This window comes from Balaenoptera acutorostrata, chromosome 6 (genome assembly GCF_949987535.1).
Source record: "Balaenoptera acutorostrata chromosome 6, mBalAcu1.1, whole genome shotgun sequence".
Lineage (NCBI taxonomy): Eukaryota > Metazoa > Chordata > Mammalia > Artiodactyla > Balaenopteridae > Balaenoptera > Balaenoptera acutorostrata.
The window spans coordinates 61987211-62005200 of NC_080069.1; the positions used below are offsets into that span (position 1 = coordinate 61987211).

General features: G+C 37.7%; 1 protein-coding gene across 13 annotated transcripts in view; it reads left to right on the forward strand.

Annotated features, from left to right (window-relative positions):
• The window catches only part of MPDZ (multiple PDZ domain crumbs cell polarity complex component), a 173196-nt gene that overhangs the window by 92457 nt on the left and 62749 nt on the right, over positions 1-17990 (forward strand). For all 13 annotated transcript variants that reach the window (XR_009008557.1, XM_057547814.1, XM_057547822.1 and 10 more), the window contains 3 exons: positions 237-404; positions 13333-13617; positions 13867-13990. Coding sequence is in view for 12 of the 13 variants with exons in the window: in XM_057547814.1 (XP_057403797.1) it covers positions 237-404; positions 13333-13617; positions 13867-13990 (577 nt within the window). In the remaining variant the exon portion in view is untranslated. The remainder of the gene's footprint in view (positions 1-236; positions 405-13332; positions 13618-13866; positions 13991-17990) is intronic.

Here is a 17990-nt window from a genome sequence, read left to right on the forward strand (position 1 = left end):
TTGTTACCTTTTGCCCTTTTATTGATGGAATAAAGTAACCTTCTATGCTAGCACCAATTTGTCCTTGTTCTGTTGCATTAGTCAGTTTCTGATATGTTGAAGCGGCTGAAGAGGTCATGTAGAAAATAGAATAGACAAAAGAATGAAAGCAGTATGCCCTTTAGTCTCAAGTGGAGACTTTGTCATATATGTATCAGAACAGAATTCCCAACTGATATTGTTGTTTTTATTCCTAGGTGGACACAAATGATGCTGACTTAGCAGATGAATCTGCGTTTGAGTCTCAGTACTCTCCTGATAATGACAGTATCTACTCCACTCAAGCCTCTATTTTATCTCTTCACGGCAGTGCTTGTAGTGATAATCTGAATTTTGGTCCCTCCCTTCCATCTTCTCCTCCCAAGGTACAAAGGAAATGCCATTTTATTTATGGGAGAACTTTGTGCGTAATTTCCCAGAGGTCATTGTTAATGGGGTGTTTTGGGAGGGGCATGTTAGAGACATGTTTTTCCAGTCAGGGATTCATTATCAGATTAAAGTGCAGTTTCCTTTAGGTAGTGTTAATTGGGTATCTTGTAGACTCCAAGGGACTATTTAAATCTAGGTTCTGTGATACAGTGTGATAGACACAAATGTTCAAAACTTTGATTAGGATTTGCATGTTAGACAGAAAAATTTTAATGAAATGTATTTCTCAAATTGTGTTCTTGGCAGTGTCTACCTTGGAAAAATTACAAGAGTTACTTTATTTTCTTAGTGGTTTTAAAGCTGACTTTCATGGAAAGTTGGACAGTAAAATATTCCTTTCATTAATTTAATATTTATTAGCTGAAGTTAAAGTAATGCTGTCTTACGTTTTTATATAAAATGATGCCAAAGAATACTTTATATAAAAACCCCAGTGAATGGCAAAATTATGTTTAAGTCACTGGATGCGAATGGAGAATTTAGCTACTATTTGACATGTCTGTGCCATCTAAATTTTAGAAATAGATTATTGGTGTGAGTGCCCCACCCAATGCTATTTATTTTCTTGATGACACACTCTATAATGTTTATTAAGTAATATTTTAAAACTTATCCAGTCTTTTGGGTGTGGAATGATATCTTAACTGTTTGAATTTGGAGTTCCTGATTACTGATGAGGTTGAGCAGGTTTTCCTATATTGGCCATCAGGTTTTCACTTCCACCAATGGCCTCTTCATATCTTTTGGCCATTTTTGTATGGAGTTGCTTGGCTTTCTATTGATTAGTTGGAGTTGTTTATATTTTCTCAGAATTGATCTACAGAGCAATTCAGTGTATATTTATATGTGTGAGTGTGTATACTTTAAAAATCTGAAAATGTGTAGGAATGATTCCTTTCAACTTCAGGAAAGAAGTTATTCTTGGAGAAAAAAGAAAGCATGGGAATTAGCTGTATCTGTAACACATTATATCCTTTAAGAAGAAAGAGAGATCGAAGAAAATATGCCAAAATATTAATGTCTGTTAAATCTGGGCAAAGGGTTCATATATGGATGTATTTTCCTTATTTTTCTGTGTTGGAAATATACTGTAAATAAATATAAAAATTAAGATAAAAGACTGAATAATAATTCTTTCTTAAATATATGAAATATATGTTTTTCACGTAAATTCAGTGGGAAGGGAATCTGTATTTATGAATAAGTTGAAAAGTGGAATTTCCATAGGCCTTGGGCAGTTTTCCTGATTAACAAGTAACTTTTTGGCCAGAATATTTTCAAAGCATTTTCTTTCATGTTCAGGGTGCACCTGTTATCCTTGTAAATGATGCTGGGTAATCTCCTTGAATTGGTTTGCAAGGTATAATCTTGAATGGGGCAGCTGTTCCTCTCTCACCACACCTGAGACTGTCTATCTGGCTGAGTACTGTCTGGAACATATTCCATCTTTACTGGCCTCAGGGCTGGAAGCTGAGTTCATCTCCTCATGGAATCTCCTAATCTGCAGCATAGCACACTCCTTCTTGCCAGTGGGACGGATCGCATTGTTTAACTTAGTCATTGTTACTTAAAGGGATTACACAATCTGCGTACTGAGAAGCATATATTTTACAGGGCAAATGCTGGCTGTATGCAGCACAATGTATTGGCTTACTGAGGTCTGTTTTCCTTTTGTTTTTTCTTTTCATTAAACAGTTTACTCTTTTGTTGAAGCAAATTTTGGCAAGCTGGCCTATGAACTGAAAAATTTTTTTTTTTAAACATCTTTATTGAAGTATAATTGCTTTACAATGGTGTGTTAGTTTCTGCTTTATAACAAACTGAATCAGTTATACATATACATATGTTCCCATATCTCTTCCCTCTTGCATCTCCCTCCCTCCCACCCTCCCCATCCCACCCCTCTAGGTGGTCACAAAGCACCGAGCTGATCTCCCTGTGCTATGTGGCTGCTTCCCACTAGCTATCTATTTTACATTTGGTAGTGTATATGTCCATGACACTCTCTCACCCTGTCACATCTCACCCCTCCCCCTCCCCATATCCTCAAGTCCATTCTCTAGTAGGTCTGTGTCTTTATTCCCATCTTGCCACTAGGTTCTTCATGGCCTTTTTTTTTTTTTCCTTAGATTCCATATATATGTATTAGCATACTGTATTTGTTTTTCTCTTTCTGACTTACTTCACTCTGTATGACAGACTCTAACTCCATCCACCTCATTACAAATACCTCCATTTCGTTTCTTTTTATGGCTGAGTAATATTCCATTGTATATATGTGCCACATCTTCTTTATCCATTCATCTGTTGATGGACACTTAGGTTGCTTCCATGTCCTGGCTATTGTAAATAGAGCTGCAATGAACATTTTGGTACATGACTATTTTTGAACTATGGTTTTCTCAGGGTATATGCCCAGTAGTGGAATTGCTGGGTCGTATGGTAGTTCTATTTGTAGTTTTTTAAGGAACCTCCATACTGTTCTCCATAGTGGCTGTATCAATTTACATTCCCACCAAAAGTGCAAGAGTGTTCCCTTTCCTCCACACCCTCTCCAGCATTTATTGTTTCTAGATTTTTTGATGATGGCCATTCTGATCGGTGTGAGATGATATCTCATTGTAGTTTTGATTTGCATTTCTCTAATGATTAATGATGTTGAGCATTCTTTCATGTGTCTGTTGGCAATCTGTATATCTTCTTTGGAGAAATGTCTATTTAGGTCTTCTGCCCGTTTTTGGATGGGGTTCTTCGTTTTTTTGTTACTGAGCTGCATGAGCTGCTTGTAAATCTTGGAGATTAATCCTTTGTCAGTTGCTTCATTTGCAAATATTTTCTCCCATTCTGGGGGTTGTCTTTTGGTCTTGTTTATGGTTTCCTTTGCTGTGCAAAAGCTTTTAAGTTTCATTAGGTCCCATTTGTTTATTTGTGTTTTTATTTCCATTTCTCTAGGAGCTGGGTCAAAAAGAATCTTGCTGTGATGTATGTCATAGAGTGTTCTGCCTATGTTTTCCTCTAAGAGTTTGATAGTGTCTGGCCTTACACTTAGGTCTTTAATCCATTTTGAGTTTATTTTTGTGTATGGTGTCAGGGAGTGTTCTAATTTCATACTTTTACATGTACCTGTCCAATTTTCCCAGCACCACTTATTGAAGAGGCTGTCTTTTCTCCACTGTATATGCTTGCCTCCTTTATCAAAGATAAGGTGACCATATATGCGTGGGTTTATCTCTGGGCTTTCTATCCTGTTCCATTGATCTATATTTCTGTTTTTGTGCCAGTACCAAACTGTCTTGATAACTGTAGCTTTGTAATATAGTCTGAAGTCAGGGAGCCTGATTCCTCCAGCTCCATTTTTCGTTCTCAAGATTGCTTTGGCTATTCGGGGTCTTTTGTGTTTCCATACAAATTGTGAAATTTTTTGTTCTAGTTCTGTGAAAAATGCCAGTGGTAGTTTGATAGGGATTGCATTGAATCTGTAGATTGCTTTGGGTAGTAGAGTCATTTTCACAATGTTGATTCTTCCAATCCAAGAACACGGTATATCTCTCCATCTATTTGTATCATCCTTAATTTCTTTCATCAGTGTCTTATAATTTTCTGCATACAGGTCTTTTGTCTCCTTAGGTAGGTTTATTCCTAGATATTTTATTCTTTTTGTTGCAATGGTAAACAGGAGTGTTTTCTTAATTTCACTTTCAGATTTTTCGTCATTAGTGTATAGAAATGCAAGAGATTTCTGTGCATTAATTTTGTATCCTGCTACTTTACCAAATTCATTGATTAGCTCTAGGAGTTTTCTGGTAGCATCTTTAGGATTCTCTATGTATAGTATCATGTCATCTGCAAACAGTGACAGCTTTACTTCTTCTTTTCTGATTTGGATTCCTTTTATTTCTTTTTCTTCTCTGATTGCTGTGGCTAACACTTCCAGAACTATGTTGAATAATAGTGGTGAGAGTGGGCAACCTTGTCTTGTTCCTGATCTTAGTGGAAATGGTTTCAGTTTTTCACCATTGAGGACAATGTTGGCTGTGGGTTTGTCATATATGGCCTTTATTATGTTGAGGAAAATTCCCTCTATGCCTACTTTCTGCAGGGCTTTTATCATAAATGGGTGTTGAATTTTGTCGAAAGCTTTCTCTGCATCTATTGAGATGATCATATGGTTTTTCTCCTTCAATTTGTTAATATGGTGTATCACGTTGATTGATTTGCGTATATTGAAGAATCCTTGCATTCCTGGGATAAACCCCACTTGATCATGGTGTATGATCCGTTTAATGTGCTGTTGGATTCTGTTTGCTAGTATTTTGTTGAGGATTTTTGCATCTATGTTCATCAGTGATATTGGCCTGTAGTTTTCTTTCTTTGTGACATCTTTGTCTGGTTTTGGTATCAGGGTGATGGTGGCCTCCTAGAATGAGTTTGGGAGTGTTCCTCCCTCTGCTATGTTTTGGAAGAGTTTGACAAGGATAGGTGTTAGCTCTTCTCTAAATGTTTGATAGAATTCGCCTGTGAAGCCATCTGGTCCTGGACTTTTGTTTGTTGGAAGGCTTTTAATCACAGTTTCAATTTCAGTGCTTGTGATTGGTCTGTTCATATTTTCTATCTCTTCCTGGTTCAGTCTCGGCAGTTTGTGCATTTCTAAGAATCTGTCCATTTCTTCCAGTTTGTCCATTTTGTTGGCATAGAGTTGCTTGTAATAATCTCTCATGATCGTTTGTATTTCTGCACTGTCAGTGGTTACTTCTCCTTTTTCATTTCTAATTCTATTGATTTGAGTCTTCTCCCTTTTTCTCTTGATGAGTCTGGCTAATGGTTTATCAATTTTGTTTATCTTCTCAAAGAACCAGCTTTTACTTTCATTGATTTTTGCTATTGTTTCCTTCATTTCTTTTTCATTTATTTCTGATCTGATCTTTATGATTTCTTTCCTTCTGCTAGCTTTGGGGTTTTTTTGTTCTTCTTTCTCTAATTGCTTCAGGTGCAAGGTGAGGTTGTTTATTCGAGATGTTTCCTGTTTCTTGAGGTAGGATTGTATGCTATAAACTTCCCTCTTAGCACTGCTTTTGCTGCGTCCCATAGGTTTTGGGTCGTCGTGTCTCCATTGTCATTTGTTTCTAGGTATTTTTTGATTTCCCCTTTGATTTCTTCAGTGATCACTTCGTTATTAAGTAGTGTATTGTGTAGCCTCCATGTATTTGTATTTTTTACAGATCTTTTCCTGTAATTGATATCTAGTCTCATAGCGTTGTGGTCGGAAAAGATACTTGATACGATTTCAATTTTCTTAAATTTACCAAGGCTTGATTTGTGACCCAAGATATGATCTATCCTGGAGAATGTTCCATGAGCACTTGAGAAAAATGTGTATTCTGTTGTTTTTGGGTGGAATGTCCTATAAATATCAATTAAGTTCATCTTGTTTAATGTAACATTTAAAGCTTGTGTTTCCTTATTTATTTTCATTTTGGATGATCTGTCCAGTGGTGAAAGTGGGGTGTTAAAGTCCCCTACTATGATTGTGTTGCTGTCGATTTCCTACTATGATTGTGTTGCTGTCGATTTCCCCTTTTATGGCTGTTAGTATTTGCCTTATGTATTGAGGTGCTCCTATGTTGGGTGCATAGATATTTACAATTGTTATACCTTCCTCTTGGATCGATCCCTTGATCATTATATAGTGTCCTTCTTTGTCTCTTGTAATAGTCTTTATTTTAAAGTCTATTTTGTCTGATATGAGAATTGCTACTCCAGCTTTCTTTTGATTTCCATTTGCATGGAATATCTTTTTCCATCCCCTCACTTTCAGTCTGTATGTGTCTCTAGGTCTGAAGTGGGTCTCTTGTAGACAGCATATATATGGGTCTTGTTTTTGTAACCATTCAGCCAGTCTGTGTCTTTTGGTGGGAGCTTTTAATCCATTTACATTTAAGGTAATTATCGATATGTATGTTCCTATTCCCATTTTCTTAAATGTTTTGGGTATGTTATTGTAGGTGTTTTCCTTCTCTTGTGTTTCTTGCCTAGAGAAGTTCCTTTAGCATTTGTTGTAAAGCTGGTTTGATGGTACTGAACTCTCCAGCTTTTGCTTGTCTGTAAATGTTTTAATTTCTCCATCAAATCTGAATGAGATCCTTGCTGGGTAGAGTAATCTTGGTTGTAGGTTTTTCTCCTTCATCAGTTTAAGTATATCCTGCCACTCCCTTCTGGCTTGCAGACTTTCTGCTGAAAGATCAGCTGTTAACCTTATGGGGATTCCCTTGTGTGTTATTTGTTGTTTTTCCCTTGCTGCTGTCAATATATTTTCTTTATATTTAATTTTTGACGGTTTGATTAATTTGTGTCTTGGCGTGTTTCTCCTTGGATTTATCCTGTATGGGACTTTCTGTGCTTTCAGGGCTTGATTAACTATTTCCTTTCCCATATTAGGGAAGTTTTCAACTATAATCTCTTCAAATATTTTCTCAGTCCCTTTCTTTTTCTCTTCTTCTTCTGGGACCCCTATAATTCGAATATTGGTGCGTTTAATGTTAACACAAATATTTTCTCAGTCCCTTTCTTTTTCTCTTCTTTTTCTGGAGACCCAGAGGTCTCTAAGACTGTCCTCAGTTCTTTTCATTCTTTTTTCTTTATTCTGCTCTGCAGTAGTTATTTCCACCATTTTATCTTCCAGGTCACTTATCCGTTCTTCTGCCTCAGTTATTCTGCTATTGATCCCATCTAGAGTATTTTTAATTTCATTTATTGTGTTTTTCATCGTTGCTTGGTTCCTCTTTAGTTCTTCTACGTCCTTGTTAAATGTTTCTTGCATTTTGTCTATTCTATTTCCAAGATTTTGGATCATCCTTACTATCATTATTCTGAATGCTTTTTCAGGTAGACTACCTATTTCCTCTTCATTTGTTAGGTCTGGTGTGTTTTGACCCTGCTCCTTCATCTGCTGTGTGTTTTTCTGTCTTCTCATTTGGCTTATCTTACTGTGTTTGGGGTCTCCTTTTCACAGGCTGCAGGTTCGTAGTTCCCATTGTTTTTGGTGTCTGTCCCCAGTGGCTAAGGTTGGTTCAGTGGGTTGTGTAGGCTTCCTGGTGGAGGGAACTAGTGCCTGTGTTCTGGTGGATGAGACTGGATCTTGTCTTTCTGGTGGGCACGTCCACATCTGGTGGTGTATTTTGGGGTGTCTGTGGCCTTATTATTGTTTTAGGCAGCCTCTCTGCTAATGGATGGGGCTGTGTTCCTGTCTAGCTAGTTGTTTGGCATAGGGTGTCCAGCACTGTAGCTTGCTGGTCGTTGAGTGAAGCTGGGTCTTGATGTTGAGATGGAGATCTCTGAGAGATTTTCGCCGTTTGGTATTACGTGGAGCTGGGAGGTCTCTTGTGGACCAGTGTCCTGAAGTTGGCTCTCCCACCTCAGAGGCACGGCCCTGATGCCTGGCTGGAGCACCAAGAGCCTTTCGTCCACACGGCTCAGAGTAAAAGGGAGAAAAAATAGAGAGAAAGAAAGAAAGAAAGAGGCTATAATATAGTGAAGTAAAATAAAGCTATTATAAAGCAAAGCTATACAGACAAAATCTCACCCAGAAGCATACACATATACAGTCACAAAAAAAGGAAAAGGGGAAAAATTAATATCTTCTGCTCCCAGAGTCCACCTCCTGAATTTGGGCTGATTCGTTGTCTATTCAGGTATTCAACAGATGCAGGTACATCAAGTTGTTTGTGGAGCTTTAATCCGCTGCTCCTGAGGATGCTGGGAGAGATTTCCCTTTCTCTTCTTTGTTCGTACAGCTCCCGGGGTTCATCTTTGGATTTGGACCTGCCTCTGCATGTAGGTCTCCTGAGGGCGTCTTTTGGGAGGTCTGACGTTTTCTGCCAGCGTTCAGTGGGTGTTCTGTAGGAGCAGTTCCACGTGTAGATGTATTTCTAATGTATCTGTGGGAAGGAAGGTGATCTCCGTGTCTTACTCTTCCGCCATCTTCTTCTAATCAGTCAACTGAAATATTTAAACTACAAAACAACAAAGAATATATTAATGAGGGTGTTTTAAAACACGTGAAACTCCTGTGTGCTTTCAGTTTTCTTAGAAAGTAGGACTGTTTGTATCATGGTAAATCTCTGCAACATTTTTTTGGGGCTTATTTGTTTTATGGCATTTTTTTTAGTACCTAGATATTTTACTGGAAAATTGAAAAACTTAGATGATTCATTCATCTTCCTATTACTTTGCACTAAATTTATTTTAAAAAGAATGGCAATTTGTTACAGAATATAGAGTAGACCATTTTTCTTAAAGAAAAGTGAGCTTACTTTGGAATTCTTTAATTGATAAAATCATACCGTGTATGATACTTAAGAAAAACAAAGATGCTTCCATACAGATTTGAAAGAAGGATAAAATAGAGTGTGAGGATCTCAGTGATTCCTCAGGTTTTTGACTTTGCTAATTATGTAATAATCTCGTAGCCTTAAATGGTGGCTGGAAATGCACAAATAATTTTACCTCTCTCCTTTACCTTGATGAGAAGCCTTTGGACCATTGCTAGGTATGCCACTGGAAGCTCCAAGAGCTGATCACCCAGAGCAGGGACTCATCATGGAGGGAGGTCTTCCCCCTAAGGGTAGAGCCTGGGCCAGGACAGCTGCTTAGACGGCATAAGGCTGTAGGCATACGGTAGACATCCTTTGCACAAAATTCTCCCATTTGGGGGACCATTCTGCTTTTTTTTTTTTTTAAAGGAGTTGTATTTGCTTAATTTGATTAATTATCATTGAAGGACTTAAGGGAAACAACCATTACTCAAGAATCTGAAAAATATGGCCACTTCCATGGTATTTGGATTAATAGAATCAGGTCACTGAAATGTGGATTTTAAAGGCAAGAAGCCAGTGGGTTTTCTCATGGTTGTAGGTTTTAACTTTTCGATTAATTTTTTTGTCCCCCTTTCTTTGTCACCCCAAGACATAATAGAATGCAGAAATAATTGTTTTAGAAACTTACTAAATGCTTGTAGACTTTCGTTTAAAAGCTCAATATAGTTTTGGGGAAGAAGATGCTTTCATTGATTTTTCCCTATTTTGGCTTAAAAGTACAATCAATAAAGATTCAATAGCTATGTAATGAATCTCCTCTTCTTCTCCACACGCCCATGCCCGACACTCCCTAGTACACCCACGTTCACACTCTTGCTCCAGGGATGAAATGATTACCAGTTTGGTGCATGTCCTGCATTGCTGAATATTGGACCATCTAGGAAATGCTGTTGTTTTAGTGCAGGTTGAACTTCATGTTTGTCACGATAGAAACCCCTCTTCACACCTTGCACCCCAAACAAAACTAATGGATTCCATGATTTTTTTAAAAATCTACATATTTAGAGGAACAAATCTCCACTTAGTGTTGTACTGTAGCATAAAATATTGCTGCCTTCACATTTAAGTTTAAAATGTTGATACCATTTTTTAATTTTTATTTTTTGGAGAAAGGGTTAGTATCAAAAACTAATTACATCATTCTGGTCAAGATGATGAGAGTGATTGTGGAAGTCTTAGTGACAAAACTGCAAGCTCGCAAAGGTATGAAAGATGTTGCCTTTTCCCTCAGTAGGGTAAGAATACAGATACAGATAATAAAGGAATGGTACCTTATCTCAGAAAGAGTGGGAGAACAATTTAAGTTGGAGCAGCTGTGCTTATGATATATTTTTAAAAGTATAGAAGGACTTCTGTGATAGAGTTATTATTGAAAAAAAGCAGGTTGTGTCCAGTGAATGCTTAAGTATTTAGCTCGTCTATGTAAACATATTCTGTGGGTAAATAATGTGCCGAAGTATAACATTATATGCATTACATGTAAAAAAAAAAAAGAGCTACTCTCAAGTATAATTGGCATTTTAATTTAACCTTTCCCCCATTTTTCCTAAGAACAAGAATGTGTCAAGGGGAGGCATCTATTAATATGGAATTTTGAAAGACTTCAGTTTAGATACCAAGTTGAACTGGGAAACTGTAGTTATTTTTGGACATCTTATGAGGGAAGAACTGCTTTTCTTTTAGATCCATGAGACTTTTAAAAATAAAACTCGGTTGTTCAGCAACTAGAAATGTTTCTGAAGTAGGCGTATGTTGTCTGCTATGTTGATTAGCTCTTTCTTTTCTATGTGCTGGTGTTAACTCCTTCATGAATAATTCATGGAGATTTCTGTTACATGATTCTTAGTAAACCCCAGCTAACAAGGGCAGCTTGACCTCTTTTTGTGATGAAAAGTAGTTTTGATTGTCATCTTTATTTGAGAAGTGGTAGGGATGATTTACTGATAATTATTATTATCATTAATTTAGTAATACAGAAGCTAACCAATTCTCTAGTAAGTACGTTGTTTTGTTTTTTGGTTTTTTTCATAAGACTAAAATAAAGTTGGTTGAATGAGCCAACAGGTTGTTACTTACGTTCTAGGAGTGTGGAGGATGATACTTTCTATCCTTTTGTTCCTGAGGATTTTAAAGATGGTATTTGCTTGTATGATATTCCTACTTGCCTCAGTGCTTTATACCAGGAATATTTGATATTTCCAGAGAGACGAAAACTTGATTGAACAAGAGGAGTGTAATAAACTGTGTTGGAGCCATTGATTACCAACTTGGAAAAAAAATGAAGGAGACCCATATTTCACACCACACCCTGAAATAAATTCTAGATGGGTTAATACTGAATCTGCCAACTAACCATTTATAAAATTGGAGAAAAATACTACAAAGCATTTCACTTACTCTGTGCCGAGGAAGGAGTTATTAAGCAATATATAAAACCTAGAAGCATAAAAATACTGACAAATTTGATTACATAAAGAATTTCATTAAAAATTACGTAAAGAATTTTTTTTTAATTTATTTATTTATTTATGGCTGTGTTGGGTCTTCGTTTCTGTGCGAGGGCTTTCCCTAGTTGTGGCAAGCGGGGGCCACTCTTCATCGCGGTGCACGGGCCTCTCACTGTCGTGGCCTCTCTTGTTGCGGAGCACAGGCTCCAGACGCGCAGGCTCAGTAGTTGTGGCTCACGGGCCTAGTTGCTCCGCGGCATGTGGGATCTTCCCAGACCAGGGCTCGAACCTGTGTCCCCTGCATTGGCAGGCAGATTCTCAACCACTGCGCCACCAGGGAAGCCCAAGAATTCTTGATCACATAAAGAATTTAACTTCAGCATGTATAGGTATATAACATATACAAACTTAAAAGACAAGTGACAAGGACTTCCCTGGTGGCGCAGTGGTTAGGAATCCACCTGCCAGTGCAGGGGACACAAGTTCGAGCCCTGGTCCGGGAAGATCCCACATGCCTTGGAGCAACTAAGCCTGTGTGCCACAGATACTGAGCCTGCGCTCTAGAGCCCACGAGCCACAGCTACTGAGCCCACGTGCCACAACTACTGAAGCCTGTGCACCTAGAGCCTGTGCTCCGCAACGAGAGAAGCCGCTGCAATGAGAAGCCTGCGCATCGCAACGAAGAGTAGCCCCCGCTCACCACAACTATAAAAAAGCCCGCACGCAGCAACAAAGACCCAACGCAGCCAAAAATAAATAAATAAATAAACTTATTTTTAAAAAAAGACAAGTGACAAGCTTGGAAAATACTTGCAGTATATATCACAATGACTTTATATTCAGAATACGTCCATGACAACATATTTACTGACAAGGAAATCTCTCATGTTAAGATATGAAAGATACTTCAAAAAAGCAAGTAGAAATATACTCCTTAGTATATAGTTTAGATTTTAAAAATGAACATGTATATGTGCATGTGAATGTGTGCATCTGTGCTTGTACATATGTATTAGACAGATATATAAAAAATTTGATGAATAAACACCCAACTGATGCCAGCGCCTTATTTCTACTGAGGAAAGGACTGGATGAATGAGCCGTAAGGGAAGACTTTCATACTGTGCTCTGTATGCATACATAATATACCTCTGTATGGCCTGAATCTTTTTTGATGAGAATGTATTCATACCCTAATTTTATACTTTAAAAACATCAGTAAAAGGATTGAAGGAACAATTAATACACTTATTCAACAGCAGTTCATGGAGGAGCACTGCTTGTCCAAAGCACATAAGTGATGCAATATATGGGTTGTAAGTAGATACATGTGTTTATGTAGATCTGTAGAATTTTAGAGTTCCGGGGAATTTTAGAAATTATGTAACATAAAGCCAAGAGAGGTTCTGCGATATATAGATTGTTAATAAGAGAGTCTGGATTAGAACCTACGTCTTATGACACCATTTCTTAGTACTATTCCTTCTGCTACAACTTGCATAATATTTGAGAAAAATTTCCCTATAAAAGTATGAATTATGTGACTTCCTTTTCAACTACATAAATACCTACAAATCCGTATCCAAACAGTGTTTTTCTTGGAGGTTCTTATAAATTGAAATCAATTAATGTAATACTCTTCTGAATTTTATAATGAATAGAAACTTTCAGACAGATTGGATATGAAATACTTTTTAAATGAGATTTAGAAATATATATTTACTTTCCTATATATATTGAACTCTGAATTTTATTTGTGAGTAGAACAGAGTATTATGTCTTAATGATCTTAAGTACTAATATATTGTACTAATATGACTCAGTATGAGATGTATGATTTACAGGAAATGTATTCAGAATCATTTATAAAAATAAACATGTGCGGAATATCAGCTAAGCAAAGAATGTATGATTGCTAATACTTCTTGAGTAATTAAAAATTATGTTGTGTTTGTTTTTCACTAAATAGTTGTTCATTAAGATCTTAGGAAATGCATTGATGCAGTTCTGGCCATATTTTTTATTTTTTGTTCTTTAATCATCAGGATGTTACTGAAAATTCCTCAGATCCAGTACTTGACTTGCATATGTCCTTGGAGGAGCTATATGCCCAGAATCTCCTGCAAAGACGGGACGAGAGTCCGCCTTCAGTGGACTTGAGCATGGGGACTGCTTCTGGCTTTACCATAAATGATTATACACCTGCCAATGCTATTGAACAGCAATACGAATGTGACAACACAAGAGTGTGGACTGAACCTCACCGACCAAATGAAGTTATATCAAGTGCAGAACTGAGTTCTCCCGTGCTGACTGCTTCAGCTGGGAAGGTAACATTCTAAAGAGATGGTTTGTGTATGATGATGAGGTTGGGGACAGTGAAGGGTTAGATTATTCTGGCTCATCTAGAGCCAGCGCTTTCCTGATACTGAGATTTTCAGAAGACAACCTATGAACTTGTTTTGTTTGGAGGTTCTTGCTGAATAAAGCATAACCAGTTAGAGAACATGGGTGATGTTGAAATCATACTCCAAAGTCTAGTTTTCCTTTCCACATGACTTATTTTTATTTTCTCACAGGGCTCCAAGTTCTTAATTCAACAGGGGTCCCTGGCCTCTGCTGCTGAGTGTGTCATGCTCCAAACTATATCCAGAGAATCTTTCGAGAGGACTATTACGATAGCAAAAGGCAATTCTAGCCTGGGTAAGTTTCTTATTTTCCACATACACCTTTCCTCCCAAACTCCTGGCCAAGAGGAAATATTGAACATAGTTTCAATGTCTTTGAGTGTAGATAAGATAATAGATGTTGTAAAATTTCGCATAGGTTTTTTTTTAAGCATTTAAAAAAAATGTATTTATTTATTTATTTATTTTTGGCTGTGTTGGGTCTTCGTTTCTGTGCACGGACTTTTTCTAGTTGCAACGAGCGGGGGCTACTCTTCGTTGTGGTGCGCAGGCTTCTCATTGCAGTGGCTCCTCTCGTTGCGGAGCACGGGCTCTAGGTGCACACGGACTTCAGTAGTTGTGGCATGTGGGCTCAGTAGTTGTGACTCGCGGACTCCGGAGCACAGGCTCAGTAGTTGTGGCGCATGGGCTTAGTTGCTCCAAGGCATGTGGGATCTTCCCGGACCAGGGCTCGAACCCGTGTCCCCTGCATTGGCAGGCAGATTGCTAACCACTGCACCACCAGGGAGGTCCCTCCCCTAGTTTTTATGGTTATTCTCTTTATGTACTCATTATTTTTATCTGAAATGGTTAACAGGTTTGTTTAATTCAGACTAGTTTATAACTCACTCTCCTAGTTATTTACAAGTATTCATGAGCCTCATTTCCATTCAAGTAAAAGATATACGAACTGTTTATGTATGATACAGCAAATCAGAAAAGGCATTCTTAGAAAATGAAAAGTCAGCGATTTGGAATTCTAAATTCTTTGGAAAAGGAAATTATTAGTTTCTTTGAATGCTACCAGTTATGCATAAGTCAGTTAGTATTTAATTTCTTTCATTTGCTGAAACAGAGACTAGAAAGACAGGAGGTGTGCAACCACCAAACTTTAAGTGCAGTTATTCAATAGTCCTTCCCAGGTGGCAGGACTTTTGTGTCCTCTTTTACCCATACAGGGTTGTGGCTGGTTAATAATCCCAAATCTCCTGAATTGGGCAAAGAAGACTCACTGTAGAAATAAAATCCTAATTACAGTAGCTAAAATTATACCCAGGCAGATCACATTTGTTCTTCTTTTGAGTTAAGCAGTGACATGGCTCAGCTCTGTCTTTAGCGCTCGGTGCTGATCAGTAGGGCCATAAATCAGCTTCCCTGGAGGTCTGATTACAGCTCAAGACTCTCTGGTTAGCTGTGCTTCAGAGAGCTTTTTCCTCCTTCTAGGATGTAGCCAGCCAGCACCCTTTACATTGGTGTCTGTGGTGGGGTTTAGTTTCCTTGTTAAATTCTGGACTTGGCAGAGAAGCCCAGCAGTGCTTAGCTGGTGACTGGGATTCCGGTCTCTGCCTTCTTCTAGATTTTGTTCCATTGGCTGGCAGCTGGGCGCTACCAACAGCAGCTACATGGAGACTTATAGCAGAGAATTTCTACTTAATTAGCTTTACTGTTTCTTATATATTACATTTAACAGACTAATATATAACTTAAGCTACAGAACTTTCTCTAATTCATTAATTATGGGATATGTACTATAGATACCTAAACATGTCAGACATGTCTCATCTGCTAATGCAGTGTTTCTGAAAGCATGTTGCTTACAATACTAGTTTTGTAGGCTGTTAATAGGAGTTATTAAATGGGTTCCAAGTTTCAAAGTTTGGAATGTGATAAACTTAAGGAGACAGGTGTTTCTGTTTTCATCACTCAGTAGCTTTGAGAGTCAAATGTGCATTGTGGATCTCTAAGAAAAGGTTACAGGATGCAGCATTTCTCACATGTCATTGGCCATTTTTTTTTATTAACTCATAAGACAGAAATTTTGCAGAGCCCATATGAGAAATCGTATTCTAGTGTATTTATTTCCTCAACTCAAAAACATTAATTATTTTCTGTATTCTGGCTACTATGCATAGACACCATTATATAATCATTTTCCTCAAGGAATATGAGGTTAGGAGAGTAGACTAACTGACTTCTAAAATCCTCAATGCATTAAAATGTCATACCTGCTGTGAGAGACCCTCATGCAGAGAACATTGAAGCCTTAAATGAAGGAATAGTTGATCCCTGCTCTCTGAGTGTGGAGGAGTTTCTAGAAAGGTTTCAAAGAAGAGTAGATGTTTGATTTAATCCTTGAAAAAGGAGATTTCTACCACCTCGTTGAGGCATTGGGAAAGTCGGAAGAGCCAAGGCAGAGAACTGTGAAACACCACTGAAGTTTGTTTGGTGTGGGTGAAGTGTGGCATAATGGCGGGCAAAGTAAGAGTTGAAGCTGAAGGAATGGTAGGTGGGAGACAGCTGCCGGGCGAGTTCTTCGTGTGCAGGACACAGGACCTCCCTCAGGACACCCCCCTGCCTTAAGCGCCAGTGGCCAGTGGGAGCTAAGGGCAGAGGGGTGATGTGACCAGATTTGTGTTTTACGATCATTCTGGCACAGGTGGATGAATTAGATCGGAAGCAGCTGGGAGGCTGCTGTAAGAGCCGGGGTTGGAGTACATCTCATTTTACAGTCTGACCCTGTGGATTGCTCACCAGTTCTTAGTTTGCTGAGAGAATGTTGAATTTTGTGAAATCTTTTCTTTCATCTGTTGAGACAGTCATATGGATTTTTTTGTGTTTTCTGTTATGACGTCAGGATATATCCTTTTTTTAGTGTAGTACAAGATACATAACATGCACTTGATCACTTTAACCATTTTTAAGTGTATGTTTCTGTGGCATTAAGTATATCACATTGTTGTGCAACCATCACCACCATCCATCTCCAGAATTTCATCTTCCCTGAGTGAAACTCTATACCCATTAATCACTAACTCCCCATTCCCCCCTCTCCCCTAGCTCCTGGCATCCTCCCCATTCTCCTCTCTGTCTCTATAAATTTTGACTACTCTAGGTACCTTATGTAAATGGAATCGTATGGTATTTGTCCCTCTGTGACTGGCTTATTTCATAATGTCTTCAAGGTTCATCCATGTTGTAACGTGTCAGAATTTCCTTCCTTATTAATAAAAGGCTGAATAGTATTCCTGTGTGTGTCTGTGTGTGTGTGTGTGTTTTACGCCGAATTTCATTTATCCACTCATCTGTCGTTGGAAACTTTGGTTGCTTCTACTTTAGCCGTTGAGATTTGATTTTAAAAAATATACCAAAATGATTAGGATTTCGGGGGAAAAAAAGAGTAGAAGGTGAAGTGTCCTTGGTTTCATATCTGGAAATCCATTTATACCTCAATAGTTTGATTTTAACATTAAAATATAAAAGAAGTCTTTAATTTGCTTTGTGAGACTAAACCACTTACTTGTGTGAAATTATAACACCATTAGTTTACCAACCAAACTGTAATATAAAAGTGTTAACATATATATGTAACATATATCTTTTAGTTTTACTTTTCTGCTTAGTTTCCATTATTTGAATAATGTACATACCCAAAATGCTTATAGGGCTTTGTCCTTAGCTGTTTGATTTCCTGGGACCCAGTGGAGTTCCTGGCATCTTGGAGTGCAAATTCTGTATGCCAGAGCGAGAATATTTCTCTCTTATCTCATTTGACAGGAGATTTCAATATTCAGATTTCTACAATGCCCAGAGTAACTAGATGTAAAGGAATAATGAAAAAGGCCTATTTTAAAAATCTCAGTAGAACATCAGAACAATTTAATTAAAGCATTCATTTAAGCTTTTAATGTAGGAAGGTGTTGCCTTTACAACTTGAAGTAACAAAAAGTGTGGTAGTATTTTAGAATATCTAGTAGAGACTGGTTTTGTGCTGGTAGGAGAGTGTGTCATGAAAGGGTCTATCACTGAACACATTTTCATAGAATAGGTCTCTTCTTTATGTGAAGTTGTTTGCAGTTTTCACTTTCTGGGTAATTTGTTTCTTTCCTAGTTATAATCAGAAGAAATTATTAATAAATGATAGGCTTCTGTAAAAGCTGTCATCATCCATTTGCTGTGATTTTAAGAATAACCTGGGTTTTTTAAACTTTGTTAAATTTAGTGGTGGGATGTTATATGCACATATACACAGTTATGTA